Source organism: Schistocerca serialis, chromosome 2, assembly GCF_023864345.2.
Source record: "Schistocerca serialis cubense isolate TAMUIC-IGC-003099 chromosome 2, iqSchSeri2.2, whole genome shotgun sequence".
NCBI classification, from domain to species: Eukaryota; Metazoa; Arthropoda; class Insecta; order Orthoptera; family Acrididae; genus Schistocerca; species Schistocerca serialis.
Window position 1 is genome coordinate 20,621,912 of NC_064639.1, and position 16,537 is coordinate 20,638,448.

The 16,537-nt window shown below is 42.2% G+C and overlaps 1 protein-coding gene across 1 annotated transcript in view; it reads left to right on the forward strand.

The window, feature by feature from the left end:
• The window catches only part of LOC126456742 (F-box/LRR-repeat protein fbxl-1-like), a 115,882-nt gene that overhangs the window by 60,477 nt on the left and 38,868 nt on the right, over nt 1-16,537 (forward strand). Inside the window, exon 3 of the mRNA XM_050092488.1 lies at nt 5,105-5,412. Within this exon, the coding sequence (XP_049948445.1) occupies nt 5,105-5,412 (308 nt within the window). The remainder of the gene's footprint in view (nt 1-5,104; nt 5,413-16,537) is intronic.

Below are 16,537 nucleotides of genomic sequence, written 5' to 3' on the forward strand. Positions count from 1 at the left end.
TTATTCTTTCAATGACTCCTGGAACAGCCCGTTCAACATGTTGAATGAGGCCCCCCCCCAGGCACTGAGTGCACCTGATGTTCTTTCCCGTCCCTTGCTGCCATTTCCCTGAGGGGTACCACCATTCACCGTACATTCAAAGTGCTGACGATTAATTGACCCCTACCCTTTTGCATTTGCTTCCTCCCGACACTGGACAAAACAGGTTTCCCCACAACAGGTGTAGTGGGTCCCACTGGGTTTCAGTGAAAGACGGCACTTCGAACTTGTCGGTTAGGGGGATCGGTACGACAGCCTGAGTCCTCCTTGGTCACCGTCCGCCCTGTACAAGCCACGCAAAGTCAGTTGGACAGGTAATGACAGATCCTGTACTTTCTGCAGAGGAGGCAGGATCCACAGGAGAAGAGGTACCTCTGGTAGAGGTATCACAGGTACACGACTCTCGGGAGTTCTTCCGACACACCAATTCGCAGCAGCTGTCAATCGTTTGTCAGTAGTCGTGGTAATTTCCGACTGCTTCTGAACGTCGACCAACTCGTATAGTTTACATATATCTTGAGAAAGCCTGTTAAAAGCTTCAAGAACATGCTTGTAATGATAATTCTATAAATATACTACATCCCCTTATATATATTGCTCACATAAGGATTGTGAGAACAAGAGTAGGTTATTTACAGCATGCAGAGGGGCATTCAAACAATCATTCTTCCTGTGCTCCGTACATGAATGGAATGGAAAGAAACCCTAATAGATGACACAGTGGGTCATCCCCTCTTCCACTCACTTTGTAATGAAGCAGGGTTGCCCACTGATATCCTGTTTTGGTTTTACACTGCTTTAGTAACTTAGTTAAGCAATGAACTTGTATTTTTTTTTTCATTTTCACTACTCAGAATCCGACTACAGATTCTGTGACGTTCAGCCTCATTGTAGAGAATTCTACATCTACATCTACATCTACATTGATACTCCGCAGGCCACCCAACGGTGTGTGGCGGAGGGCACTTTACGTGCCACTGTCATTACCTCCCTTTCCTGTTCCAGTCGCGTATGGTTCGCGGGAAGAACGACTGTCTGAAAGCCTCCGTGCGCGCTCTAATCTCTCTAATTTTACATTCGTGATCTCCTCGGGAGGTATAAGTAGGGGGAAGCAATATATTCGATACCTCATCCAGAAACGCACCCTCTCGAAACCTGGCGAACAAGCTACACCGCGATGCAGAGCGCCTCTCTTGCAGAGTCTGCCACTTGAGTTTATTAAACATCTCCGTAACGCTATCACAGTTACCAAATAACCCGGTGACGAAACGTGCCGCTCTTCTTTGGATCTTCTCTATCTCCTCCGTCAACCCGACCTGGTACGGATCCCACACTGATGAGCAACACTCAAGTATAGGTCGAACGAGTGTTTTATAAGCCACCTCCTTTGTTGATGGACTACATTTTCTAAGCACTCTCCCAATGAATCTCAACCTGGTACCCGCCTTACCAACAATTAATTTTATATGATCATTCCACTTCAAATCGTTCCGTATGCATACTCCCAGATATTTTACAGAAGTAACTGCTACCAGTGTTTGTTCCGCTATCATATAATCATACAATAAAGGATCCTTCTTTCTATGTATTCGCAATACATTACATTTGTCTATGTTAAGGGTCAGTTGCCACTCCCTGCACCAAGTGCCTATCCGCTGCAGATCTTCCTGTATTTCACTACAATTTTCTAATGCAGCAACTTCTCTGTATACTACAGCATCATCCGCGAAAAGCCGCATGGAACTTCCGACACTATCTACTAAGTCATTTATATATATTGTGAAAAGCAATGGTCCCATAACACTCCCCTGTGGCACGCCAGAGGTTACCTTAACGTCTGTAGACGTCTCTCCATTGATAACAACATGCTGTGTTCTGTTTGCTAAAAACTCTTCAATCCAGCCACACAGCTGGTCTGATATTCCGTAGGCTCTTACTTTGTTTATCAGGCGACAATGCGGAACTGTATCGAACGCCTTCCGGAAGTCAAGAAAAATAGCATCTACCTGGGAGCCTGTATCTAATATTTTCTGGGTCTCATGAACAAATAAGGCGAGTTGGGTCTCACACGATCGCTGTTTCCGGAATCCATGTTGATTCCTACATAGTAGATTCTGGGTTTCCAGAAATGACATGATACGCGAGCAAAAAACATGTTCTAAAATTCTACAAGAGATCGACGTAAGAGATATAGGTCTATAGTTTTGCGCATCTGCTCGACGACCCTTCTTGAAGACTGGGACTATCTGTGCTCTTTTCCAATCATTTGGAACCCTCCGTTCCTCTAGAGACTTGCGGTACACGGCTGTTAGAAGGGGGGCAAGTTCTTTCGCGTACTCTGTGTAGAATCGAATTGGTATCCCGTCAGGTCCAGTGGACTTTCCTCTATTGAGTGATTCCAGTTGCTTTTCTATTCCTTGGACACTTATTTCGATGTCAGCCATTTTTTCGTTTGTGCGAGGATTTAGAGAAGGAACTGCAGTGCGGTCTTCCTCTGTGAAACAGCTTTGGAAAAAGGTGTTTAGTATTTCAGCTTTACGCGTGTCATCCTCTGTTTCAATGCTATCATCATCCCGTAGTGTCTGGATATGCTGTTTCGAGCCACTTACTGATTTAACGTAAGACCAGAACTTCCAAGGATTTTCTGTCAAGTCGGTACATAGAATTTTACTTTCGAATTCAATGAACGCTTCACGCATAGCCCTCCTTACGCTAACTTTGACATCGTTTAGCTTCTGTTTGTCTGAGAGGTTTTGGCTGCGTTTAAACTTGGAGTGGAGCTCTCTTTGCTTTCGCAGTAGTTTCCTAACTTTGTTGTTGTACCACGGTGGGTTTTTCCCGTCCCTCACAGTTTTACTCGGCACGTACCTGTCTAAAATGCATTTTACGATTGCCTTGAACTTTTTCCATAAACACTCAACATTGTCAGTGCCGGAACAGAAATTTTCGTTTAGATCTGTTAGGTAGTCTGAAATCTGCCTTCTATTACTCTTGCTAAACAGATAAACCTTCCTCCCTTTTTTTATATTCCTATTAACTTCCATATTCAGGGATGCTGCAACGGCCTTATGATCACTGATTCCCTGTTCTGTACATACAGAGTCGAAAAGTTCGGGTCTGTTTGTTATCAGTAGGTCCAAGATGTTATCTCCACGAGTCGGTTCTCTGTTTAATTGCTCGAGGTAATTTTCGGATAGTGCACTCAGTATAATGTCACTCGATGCTCTGTCCCTACCACCCGTCCTAAACATCTGAGTGTCCCAGTCTGTATCTGGTAAATTGAAATCTCCACCTAAGACTATAACATGATGAGAAAATTTATGTGAAATGTATTCCAAATTTTCTCTCAGTTGTTCTGCCACTAATGCTGCTGAGTCGGGAGGTCGGTAAAAGGAGCCAATTATTAACCTAGTTCGATTGTTTAGTGTAACCTCCACCCATAATAATTCACAGGAACTATCCACTTCTACTTCACTACAGGATAAACTACTACTAACAGCGACGAACACTCCACCACCGGTTGCATGCAATCTATCCTTTCTAAACACCGTCTGTACCTTTGTAAAAATTTCGGCAGAATTTATCTCTGGCCTAAGCCAGCTTTCTGTACCTATAACGATTTCAGCTTCGGTGCTTTCTATCAGCGCTTGAAGTTCCGGTACTTTACCAACGCAGCTTCGACAGTTGACAATTATAATACCGATTGCTGCTTGGTCCCCGCATGTCCTGACTTTGCCCCGCACCCGTTGAGGCTGTTGCCCTTTCTGTACTTGCCCAAGGCCATCTAACCTAAAAAACCGCCCAGCCCACGCCACACAACCCCTGCTACCCGTGTAGCCGCAATTCAGAAATAGTTTAAATAAAATTCCCCTTGTAAAATCTATTATTTCAGTACATTCTAATGTCCATTCTGAAAGTAATGAGCTAATTAGTTTTATTGGAAATGCATCATATTAACAGTTATGAACAATGACATATATTGTGCAATACATATTAAATAAAATTCGAGTGAGCTAATAGATCGAATTCAGCTAGAAGACTGCATCCAAAAGAAAGCCTAAATTTTACTGATTCCAGCAAAGTGTTTAAATTAATCTAAAGTCTATTAATTAAATAGATATTAAGACTTGAAATCTGCAGCCTGTATGACTTTAAGTGCCAATTGGGACCAAACTGCTGTATAATTCCGAGATCTGTTTTGATACTTTTGCTACCTATATTTTCTTCGTAAAATGACTCCAGTCTCAACTTTGTAAGTGCATTAATTAAGAATTAAGTAAATTTGAATATGTAAAAATTATTGTTCAAGAGGTGCCATGGTTATAAGTCGGGAATTCCCACGGCGGATGCATAAGTTAGTTCCCTGTATTTAAATTGATACAGCTCACTCATGTTATTTAAGTAATAAAACCCTATAGTTAACTTCAAAACCAATTAGAAAGGATCATTTTAACCCTGGGAAATTATAAAGTATGATATATTAACTTGACGATTAAGTGTAAGAGGCCTGGTCACATGAATATTGTGTGTGCGAGTGATAACAAATAAATCGCACTGTGGTTGACATAAATGTTCAACAGTGAATACGATCTTGACTTTTGATTTTGGAAAACTTAACCTAGGATCCTGGCTTCTTAATTTCAGTGTGATTTAGGTGAGACAGACGCAGCTACCGGGAAGACAATATTGAATAAGCAAAGCAAGGTAGGTCGAGAACACTGCGCACTATCTAATGGGTGAGGAAATGTTTCAAAACCGGTTCATCCAGTTGTGACATGAACTTTAAGTGGCACTAATACATGATACATGTCCCGGCACGCTCCAACTTCACTGCGGTTTGCTGAGTGTGGATGTAGATGGTGTTCTTACACTCATTTTCACATTAACGAGAATGCAGCTGTATAAATTCGTAGAGAATATTAATAGCAATACTGGTATTGAGAAGGTTGGTTTCAGTGTATGAAATATGACAATAGTAAATGAATAGTTACATCCCATAATGAGATGTAATCTATGGAAAATACTGATGTACTAACAAATACACTGCAATTTGTTCTCCCTGCAGCTCCTGAAGTACATATTTGAGAAGTGTCCGAAGATAGAGAAGCTGATAATCGCCAACAACTTACTGGCCGACCGACAGTACACGGAGTTGGTGTCACGCCTGGAACACTTGCAGAGCCTGGAAGTGTTCGAGAATCGGAGAGGTGTGGGGCCCGTGCTGCTGCGCTTCCTGGCAGACACCTGCTCGAAGTTGCGGGAGATAAACCTCAGCTGTGACTACCACCCACTGGAGGACGTCGAGTACTTCGTGAAGGCCAAGAGGGACACACTCACTTCTGCCACCGTGCGCTGGACCATGGCGGGGAAGAGGTGAGTCTGTCGGCATCTTTCTCCACGTTCTGGTACGTTACCTAAATTCACACAGACGTAAAATACTCCACGAGCCAGTGTACGGTGCGTGGCGGAGGATACCTTTTACCACCTCTAGTCACTATCTTTCCTGCTACACTTGTAAATGGAGCAAGCTGAAAAGTGGCTATCTGTTCTCCTCTGTACCAGTGCCGATTTCTCTTACCTTACCTTTGTGGTCATTATGTGATACGTATGTCGCTTGCTGTAGAATCGTTCTGCAGTCTGTCACAAATGCCAGTTATCTAAATATTCTCAATAGTGCTTCACAAAAATGATATTTTCTTCCCTACAGGCATTCGGATTCAGTTCTCAGAGTATTTCTGCAATACGTGTTGATCAAACCTGTAACAGATTTCAAATCTGAAATAATTGCATGTATTCCTTTAATACAATCTGGTATGGATTCCAAACACTTGAGCAGCTTTCAAAACACAAGTATTCTATTTGCAGACTTCTTTATAGCTAAGCTACATTTCCATAAAATTCTCCCAAAAAACTAAAGTCAACCACTTGCCTTCTCTTTACACACTCATTCCATTTCCTATCACTTTGCTACATTATGCCTAGATTTTCTGTCAGGTCACACACCACTAATACTGTATTCAGACATTACAGAATTGTTTTTCGTAGTCATTTTTATTAACTTACATTTCCCCACATTTAGAGCAAGCTGCCATCCATTTCATAAAATAGAAACTCTGTCTAAGACGTCCTGAATCTTCCTACAATCACTCAAAGATGACACTTTCCATAAACTACAGCATCAGAAAATTTTCAGTGTCAATGAACTTATTGTATGAAACTTCCTGGCAGATTAAAACTGTGTGCCAGACAGAGACACGAACTCGGGCAAGTGCTCTACCGTCTGAGCTACCCGAGCACGACTCATGAGCCATCCTCACAACCTCAGTTCTGCCATTACCTCGTCTCCTACCTTCCAGACTTCACAGAAACTCTTCTGTGAACCGTGCAGAACTTATTGTATAGCGTACGGGGCCTGAAGATGGCAACATGAACACGAATTGCCGAAACTGGTTGCTTTCAAAATAAAATAAAATATCTTAAAGTGTACAGCTGTCGGTAAGGTTTATTGACATTGAAAAGTACATACTAGCCGATGTCCCCTAATTGCAACGGACCGACTGAGATTGTCAGAAAATTGTTGCTGTTCACCCTATCTGTCTGGTCATTTGTGTATATAGATGTACAGAGGACAAGAGTGGTCCTAGCACACTTCCCTGGGGAAATCCTGATGGTTACTTTCTCTGTGAGGAACATTCACTGTCCTCATTGATGAGGATTTAAATTGGAAAAAACAAATTTTGGAATTCCTGAAACAACTTAGTTCACCCACATTTGCGCTTAGAAACATTGAAAATCCCACGGAAAGACAAAACAGTAAGCTGACATTTTGTATATTTTAATTCTATAACGTCATATGAAATAATTTTCTGGGATAACTCATCTTTAAAAAAGAAAGTCTTCATAACTCAAAAAGGGCTGTAAGAATAATATGTGTTGCTCACCTGTGATCAACTTGTAGACATCTGTTTAAGGAGTTCTGACTACTGCTTCCCAGTGTATTTATCCCCTCATGAAGTTTGTTGTAAATAATCCACTACAGTTCGAAAGGAGCAATGATGTACAAAATTACAATAGGAGAAGGAGAAATGACATTCATCACTCCACATTAAGGTTGTCTTTTGCACAAAAAGGGGTGCACAGTGCTGCAACTAACATTTTTGATCACTTACACAAGGACATAAAATGTCTGACAGGCAGCCAAGTAAAATTTGAAAACAAATTAAAAAACTTTCTACTTGACAACTCCTGTTCTGTACAAGAATTTCCATTATTGTAACATGTAAAATGTTGTGGGTAAGAATTACTAACTCACATCTGTATATTTAATACATAATAAAAAAAACTTATAAATGTTCAGCATATAGCCATATTTACAAATTAATTTGCAGTGCGAACATCAAATAAGACTCGTTTGACGATTACGATTTATCGTGCAAAAATGATCCGTGGAACACGAAATGAACTAACTAACTTTTCTATTACGTAAACACTCTTAGAGACGCTTACTTATCTGAGAACCTATTCTACGAGCTCGAACCTTCATTAACGGTCTGCTGTTTGGCACCGTGTCGAATGCTTCCTGCAGATCTAGGAATTTGCAGTCTGCCTGTTGCCCTCGATTTACAGTTTGCAGGACATCGTGTGAGAAGAGGACGAGCCGAGTTTCACCGGAATGGTGATATCTAGATCCCTATCGATTTTTGGATACGAGCTTTTCTCTCTCGAGAAGATTTGTTGTAATGGAAACTCCGGGTAGGAATATCGACAATGTAGGAAAAGACAGATTGCTACTTACCGTAAAGAAGACATATTAAGTTACAGACGAGCACAATTTAAAGACATTTATATAAAGCTTTCAGCCACAGCCATCATCAGTAAAAGAGAGACACGTGCCATTCGTACGTACAAGAAAGCATACCTCACGCAGACACGACCACCGACTTCAGTTTCTCGGGCCGGAATGCGACTGCGATGTGGGATACGAGCGACAATCTGGAGGGGCAAGGAAGGGGAAGGGGCGGTAGTGTACGAGTGCAGAGAGAGATGAACGCTGCCTAGCGGAGTGAGTGGGGACTCGAATGCTGACGAGTGCGGCGTTAGGAGGTCGTGGGACAGGTAGGTAGGGAAAACAAGGAGCAAACGAGGAGAGGAGCGAGGAAACGTGGGCAGGTGTAATGGCAGAGAATAGCAAACAAGGAGGGTGGGAGATGGGAATGGAGAGGAGATAACAGAATGTAGGGGAGTGGAAACTGTCGGATACAGAGTGCAGGAACAGTATGTTACTGTAGGTTGAGTTTGGGATAGTTACAGGAGCACAGTTCGGAAAGGCTGGTAGTGAATGGGAGGACCCAGATGCCCCAGGTAATGATGCAGGCGTCGAAATCGAGCAAATTATGTTCAGCTGCACGCCGTGCCCCGGGGCGGTCCACTTCGCTCTCGGCCACAGTTTGGCAGTGGCTGTTCCTCCCGGTGGACAGCTGGCTGGTAGTCGTACTGATATGAAAACTGTGGAGCGGTTGCAACAGAGCTGGTAAATGGCGTGACTGCTTTCACAGAAGGCCTGGCCCCTGATAGGGTGACAGCACTGGAATAGGGAGTGTTGGGTGACTGACTGAGCCAATTTTTCACCTCCGTCTTCCTCAGAGATATCTCGTCAATGTGCTAACACGAGGATCAGTAGTGTGTCACACAATTATGAGGCTAAGTAAGCAACATCGTTAAGCTTCAGAATCACCACTCTACCATTCCAGCATACCCCCATACTAAGGTATTTGGAATAAAACTGGTTGGACTGCATTGATTTGTACTATTTTTAGGTCGGGTCCTGCCTTCTATTGCACGATTCCTCCCACGTCGACTTACGAGGGTTGCCCAGAAAGTAATGCACCACATTTTTTTTTCTTCAACAACTCTTTATTGAACGTAATGAGAATTACACACACAAAATAATGGTGTTTCATCTGTTGCTGTTGTTGTGGTCTTCAGTCCTGAGACTGGTTTGATGCAGCTCTCCATGCTACTCTATCCTGTGCTAGCTTCTTCATCTCCCAGTACCTACTGCAGCCTACATCCTTCTGAATCTGCTTAGTGTATTCATCTCTTGGTCTCCCTCTACGATTTTTACCCTCCACGCTTCCCTCCAATACTAAATTGGTGATCCCTTGATGCCTCAGAACATGTCCTACCAACCGATCCCTTCTTCTGGTCAAGTTGTGCCACAAATTTCTCTTCTCCCTAATCCTATTCAATACCTCCTCATCAGTTATGTGATCTACCTATCTAATCTTCAGCATTCTTCTGTAGCACCACATTTCGAAAGCTTCTATTCTCTTCTTGTCCAAACTAGTTATCGTCCATGTTTCACTTCTATACATGGCTACACTCCATACGAATACTTTCAGAAACGACTTCCTGACACTTAAATCTATACTCGATGTTAACAAATTTCTCTTCTTGAGAAATGCTTTCCTTACCATTGCCAGTCTACATTTTATATCCCCTGTACTTCGACCATCATCAGTTATTTTGCTCCCCAAATACCAAAACTCCTTTACTACTTTAAGTGTCTCAGTTCCTAATCTAATTCCCTCAGCATCACACAACTTAATTCAACTACATTCCATTATCCTCGTTTTACTTTTGTTGATGTTCATCTTATATCCTCCTTTCAAGACACTGTCCATTCTGTTCAACTGCTCTTCCAAGTCCTTTGCTGTCTCTCACAGAATTACAATGTCATCGACGAACCTCAAACGTTTTATTTCTTCTCCATGGATTTTAATACCTACTCCGAATTTTTCTTTTGTTTCCTTCACTGCTTGCTCAATATACAGATTGAATAACATCGGGGAGAGGCTACAACCCTGTCTCACTCCCTTCCCAACCACTGCTTCCCTTTCATGCTCCTCAACTCTTATAACTGCCATTTGGTTTCTATACAAATTGTAAATAGCCTTTCACTCCCTATATTTTACCCCTGCCACCTTCAGAATTTGAAAGAGAGTATTCCAGTCAACATTGTCAAAAGCTTTCTGTAAGTCTACAAATGCTAGAAACGTAGGTTTGCCTTTCCTTAATCTACACACCCTATTTTTCTATGTAATCTCCATCCTGTTCTACAGCCTTCCTCCGGCACGAGACGAGGGCGTGTGTGCCCTGTCGGTACCAATCCTTGTTCTGGGGCCAGAGCCAGTGCTTCACTGTCTGAATCGTCTCCTCATTGCCCTCAAAATGTCTTCCACGAATTGCATCCTTTAATGGCCCAAACAAGTGGAAGTGCGAGGGGGCTAGGTCAGGTGCGAGAGCTGTCAACGGTCTCCCCGACCGCTGAAAATCGTGGAGCTCTGCCGAACTGCCTTCGTGTCACTTCACCCTCAGTGCCCAACAACTGACTGTACTTCTGTCAACAGCAGGTGCTCCTTAAACTCTGGACAAGCGTTTTTGAGTATTCCCCACAATTTCTTTTCCTGCAGCGAGTCATTCGATGACGGCACATCACTCGTAACGTCTGTCACCTACAGACGCCATTCTGAAACTGTCCCTAAGCTACGCTATCCGTCGGAAGTGACTGAAACTTGGCACACTCTCTCAGGAGACTTCAAATAATACGTATGTAATGTTTTGCATTTGTAGCATTGTTTCTGGCTGAAAAAATAAAATGCTTTGCATTATTTTCTGGGCAACCCTTGTATTAATGAGAGCATGTAGTTGTCTCAGAGATGAGGCAACAGAGCTTACCTCATCAGCTGTGTCATATCTACTAAGAAAGGTAAAGCTGTGCCAATAGACATTTTTGCTGGATCTGAGCTTTGCAGGTTTGTGTAGTCTGTACTTGAAGCAGCCCATTAGTTAGCTGGCTGGCACATACATTCCAGTGTCGACTACAAGCTCGACGAGAGGTGCTTGATAAGTTATGGATGGTGTTGCATAAAGTGTGAAACCTTTTATCTCTTCTATATCTGTCCCTCTCCTCTCTGTGGCAGTGTGGAAGCTAATTTCATCTCTGCAATCTAGCCATTGTCCAGACTCGAAATCAATGTAAGGCGGTCTTGCAGTAGTTTGCGCACGCACACACAACTGTTTTGAATTTAAATTCTCAGTTCAGAGGCAGTCAGAATCCAGATAGTGCCCAGCACTTTTAGCATCACTAACGTACATCTACATCTACATCTACATCTAATCAAGATTTCACAAATCACTGTGAGGTGCTTGGCAGAGGGTACCTCCCACTGTACCTGTTATTAGGGTTTCTTCCTGTTCCACTCTTGTACAGAGTGCAGGAAGAATGATTGTTAATGCTTCTGTGCATGCTGTAATTATTCTGATCTTGCAACTTCCTGGCAGGTTAAAATGGTGTGCCAGACCGAGACTCAAACTCGGGACCTTTGCCTTTTGCAGGCAAGTGCTCTACCAACTGAGCTACCCAAGCACGACTCACGCCCCATCCTCACAGCTTTACTTCTGCCAGTACCTCATCTCCTACCTTCCAAACTTTACAGAAGCTCTCCTGCGAACCATGCAGAACTAGCACTCCTGAAAGAAAGGATATTACGGAGACATGGCTTAGCCACAGCCTGGGGGATGTTTCCAGAATGAGATTTTCACTCTGCAGCGGAGAGCTTCTGTAAAGTTTGGAAGGTAGGAGACGAGGTATTGGCAGAAGTAAAGCTGTGAGGACAGGGCGTGAGTCGTGCTTGGGTAGCTCAGTTGGTAGAGCATTTGCCTGTGAAAGGCAAAGGTCCCGAGTTTGAGTCTCGGTCCAGCACACCATTGTAATCTGCCAGGAAGTCTCATATCAGCACACACTCCATGCTAGTTCTGCATGGTTTGCAGGAGAGCTTCTGTACAGTTTGGAAGGTAGGAGACAAGGTACTGGCAGAAGTAAAGCTGTGAGGACGGGGCGTGAGTCGTGCTTGGGTAGCTCAGTTGGTAGAGTATTTGCCCGCAAAAGGCAAAGGTCCCGAGTTTGAGTCTCGGTCCGGCACACCGTTTTAATCTGCCAGGAAGCTTCATATCAGCGCACACTCCGCTGTACAGTGAAAATCTTCCTGTGTGAGTGATATGTAAGGCATTGTAGTATATTCTTAGAGTCAGCATTTAAAGCCAGTTCTTAGAACTTCAGTAGACTTTCCTGGTATGGTTTACGTCTCACTTCAAGAGCCTGCCAGTTCACTTCTTTCAACATCTCTGTGACAGTCTCTTGCTACGGCTCAAACAAACCTGTGACCATTCATTCTGCCCTTCTCCGTATACGTTCAGCGTCTCGTGTTAATCCTACGTAGTACAGGTCCCACACACTTGAGCGATATTCTAGAATAGGTCGCACGAATGATTTGTAAGCAATCTCCTTTATAGACTGATTGCACTTCCCCAGTAATCTACCAATAAACTGAACTCTACTGCCTGCTTTCTTTACTCATTACTGAGTCTATGTGATCATTCAATTTCGTATCCCTATAAAGTGTTACACCCAGGTATTTGTATGATTTGGCCGATTCCAACAGTGACTCATTGATATTTTCGTCATAGGATACTACATTTTTTCTATTTTTCGAAGTCCACTATTTTACATTTCTGAACATTTAGAGCAAGTTGCCAATCTTTGTACCACTTTGAAATTTTGTCAAGAGCTTACTGATTATTTATGCAGCTTCTTTCAGATAGTATTTCATTATAGATAACTGCATCACTTGCAAAAAGTCTGAGATTACAGTTAATATTGTCTTCAAGGTCATTAATATACAACACGAACAGAAGTGTCTGGACACACTTCTGTGGGGCACAACCTGAGTTACTGCAACACCTGACAGTGACTCTCCATCAAGATAGCACACTGTGTCCTCCCTCCTGAGAATTCCTCAGCCTGCTCACAACTTACACTTCACAACCCATACAATGAACCTTTCAGTAATAAGGATAGCTACGGTACTGAGTCAGACGCTTTTCGGAAATTGAGACATGTTGCATCTCCGTGACTGCCTCGATCTGTGGCTTTTAAGATTTCCTGTGAGAAAAGTATGAGTTGGGATCCACACGATCAATGATTTCAAAATCCGTGCTGGTTGGGATGGAGGAGGTCATTCTGTTCAACATACAGCATTACATTTGTACTCAGAATATATTCTAAGATTCTACAGCAGATGGATGCTAAATATATTGGATGGTAGTTTTGTAGATCACTTCTGCCATCCTTCTTGTGGAAGTGTGTGTCCTGTGCTTTCTCCCAACTACAGGGCACATGTTTTCGTTTGAGTGATCTGCGATAGATTATTGTAAATTAGCCACAGGTCTGATATGGAATTTGATGGAGATTCCGTCAGGCCCTGTAGATTTGTTCAGTTCTAGTGATTTCAGTTATTTTTCAACACCACTGACACTAAAATCTATATTGCTTATCTTTGCAGTGGTGCAAGAATTAAATTGAGTCAGCACCCGTAGATTTTCCTTTGTAAAAGAACATTTGAAAATCAAGTTAAGCATTTCTGCTTTTGCTTTGCTACTCTCAGTATCAGTCCCTGTCGTGCCCACGAGTGTCTGGAGACATACCAGCAACAGCCTTTACTCGCGATCTGAATTTCTTTTGGTTTCTCGACAGGCCTTCGATAAATTTCTGTGACGGTAGTCATTACTCTCTTGACAGCCAAATTTGTAGCGCCTCTCTGTCCGTAGCCCAATGTTTTAAGAAAATGAACTGCTCTACTAGGTACATATCTGTCAAATTTATGGGCAATTATTTTTTTAAACCTAAGCCACAGTTTGTCTGCAGTATTCTCACTAGAGCTCAATGTTTTGAGTTCCTTACTGAGATATGGCACTACGTCATCTCTATCTAGTTTACTGAATTTGTGAATGTTTCTACTCATTTTGGTGCTTTTTGTATTTTGCTAATCATTGTTACTACAGCTGCCTCAGTCACTGATACCGGCCTATGTGTAAATCCTCAAAGAGCTCAGGTTTATTTATTATTGTTATATCCAATATATTTTTATCATGACTGGTCTTCCAGACAGTATGAAGTAGGTGGTTTAATAATGTTTTGCAGGGTACCCTGCCATGCCCACCACTTACAAAACTGTATTCTTCTCATCTACTATGAGAAATACACCACATCCATTTACCATTAGCCTACTCTTTCAATACGCATTTAAAGTTTTCACAAAAATCTCACTGCCATCAGTTTCCGGTTTTAACCGGATTTCTGCACCTAGCATTATGTGAGTCACTCTCATCTGAATCCTGCTGCAATTAATCAGTAGGATTTTAAGACTCTCACCTGTACGAGGCATTTCTTTGAATCTTATACGGACACTTCTGCGTCCCCTACATCTGTCATTGTCTGGAGTGAATATTGGGTTACCTAATCTAAAAAGCCCTTGGGTGCACTCAATACACATTCAGCTACCTGGGTAGCAGCCTCTGATATGTAGTGCATTTCTTACCCATTTAGGGGGACCGTACAGTTCTTGACGTTATCTTGCTATTCCAGAAAGTTTCAGAACCTTTGAAGCCTGTCATTCGACCCTTCCACTCCATTCAGAACTGTGGTGCCACAGTAAGTTCTGGGGTCAGTGCTGTAAACCGTGACCTTTGAACAAGGATGGTCTCCTCAGCCTTTCCTGCCATCTGCTTGGGATAATTTGAGTATGACCTCGGAGCCAAGATGACAGGCATTATTTGTTCCAACACCCACCACAACTGGTTCTCGGTTGTACCTCATTTTGTCAACGGCTGCCAGACTAGCCTCTTCGGTATGCTGAATGAGACCCCCCAGGCAGGTGAATCTTATCTTCCTTTACATCCCTAGCTGACATTTCCCTAACAGGTACCATTATTTGCCATACATTTGAACTACAAATTAGTGATAGACTGTACACTTTCACATTTCCCTTCTCTTGACCTGAGACAGAACAGGTTTCCGACAGTGAAAGTGAGTCTCACTGGCTGAGTGTAGTTTCAGGGGAAGTCAGCATTTTGAACTTGTCTGTTATTGAGATGGGTCTAACACACGTTCTTCCTGGTTCCTGTCTCCCCTGGAAATGTTGCCTAGCCCTCCCACTGACACGTCACCCACAGCCGAGTGGATGAATAGTCTTCTGTAGAGGAGACAGGAGAGGATAGTGCTGGAGGTAACTTTGTTACCTCTGGTACAAAACTCTGGGGAGCTCTCCCAACACACATATTCAAAGCAGTTTCCAATTGTTTGACAATAGTTAGGCAATTTCCATCTATCTCATCCCATGTTTGAGAACAGCCTTCACAGTGAGGCTCCGTTGTGGTGGGTGCAATGTTTTACTAAACAGCAACAAATAACTTTAAAATAAGTCTGCTGATTCTCTTTTAATTTCTGGATTTGTTAAGCTAAAAGTATTACTAATTCCCTTTAAGTGCTGAAGCAATAAGCATACAAAACAGTATTTCCGTAAAGCAACCTGGGACAAAAATTACTAATTTCATGAAACTTACTTTCAGAGTTATAGTCGTTAAAATTTACGATAAATGTGGACAGTGGAAATGTCGAGACATTACTGGCTGTCACCTTTGATCCAAGAAGTCACGAATATAGCATACTTAGCCATATTACCTCTGTCCACCACATTGACAAACTCAGTAAATTAACAAAACAAAAACAAATACAAAATTTGATTATAGTAATTTAAAGAATAACATGAAAGTAACAGGAAACACTTAGGAATTAGGGGATTTTGGGTAGTGATAAACAAAACAAATGACTTTCTGTGTTAACTCACATACCCAAGCAAAATAATACACAGGAATCAATAACATCTACATTGCATGAAGGCCACAAAAACCCACACAATTTGGTATTGTCATTTTTTATTAACCTGTTTAGGTAAACCGAGCTTTATAATACCAATTAATGAGTAAATCTGTAAGAAAATGTATCAAAAAAGTCTAACCAAAAATCCAAACCTCACTACAAATTCTCGTATTGGAAACTTCAATTGACCACATAGCTAGAAAGAAGTCCACGATACTAAGAAAGCAAAACTTGCTACAAAAATTGGCACTGAAACCTCCACTTGACCTATATAACTAGAATTCTGTCCTCAGTACCAAGAAAGCAAAACATGCTGCAAAAACTGTTACTGAAAACATGACTTGATGTACATGCATAACTGACACATTGCCAACCTATGAGCATCAGACACACAGCATTCACTGGCCCTGACACTCATGTTGTTGTTGTGGTCTTCAGTCCTGAGACTGGTTTGATGCAGCTCTCCATGCTACTCTATCCTGTGCAAGCTTCTTCATCTCCCAGTACCTACTGCAACCTACATCCTTCTGAATCTGCTTAGTGTATTCATCTCTTGGTCTCCCCCTATGATTTTTACCCTCCACGCTGCCTGACACTCATATATTTAGGTGTACAACTGAATCACATTCTGCTATATCAAATAAATCCATGACATTCTTCTTAAAATGCAAAAAATTAAAAATGTACTTATCAAGCAAAATCCCCCTTCACATGCGCACG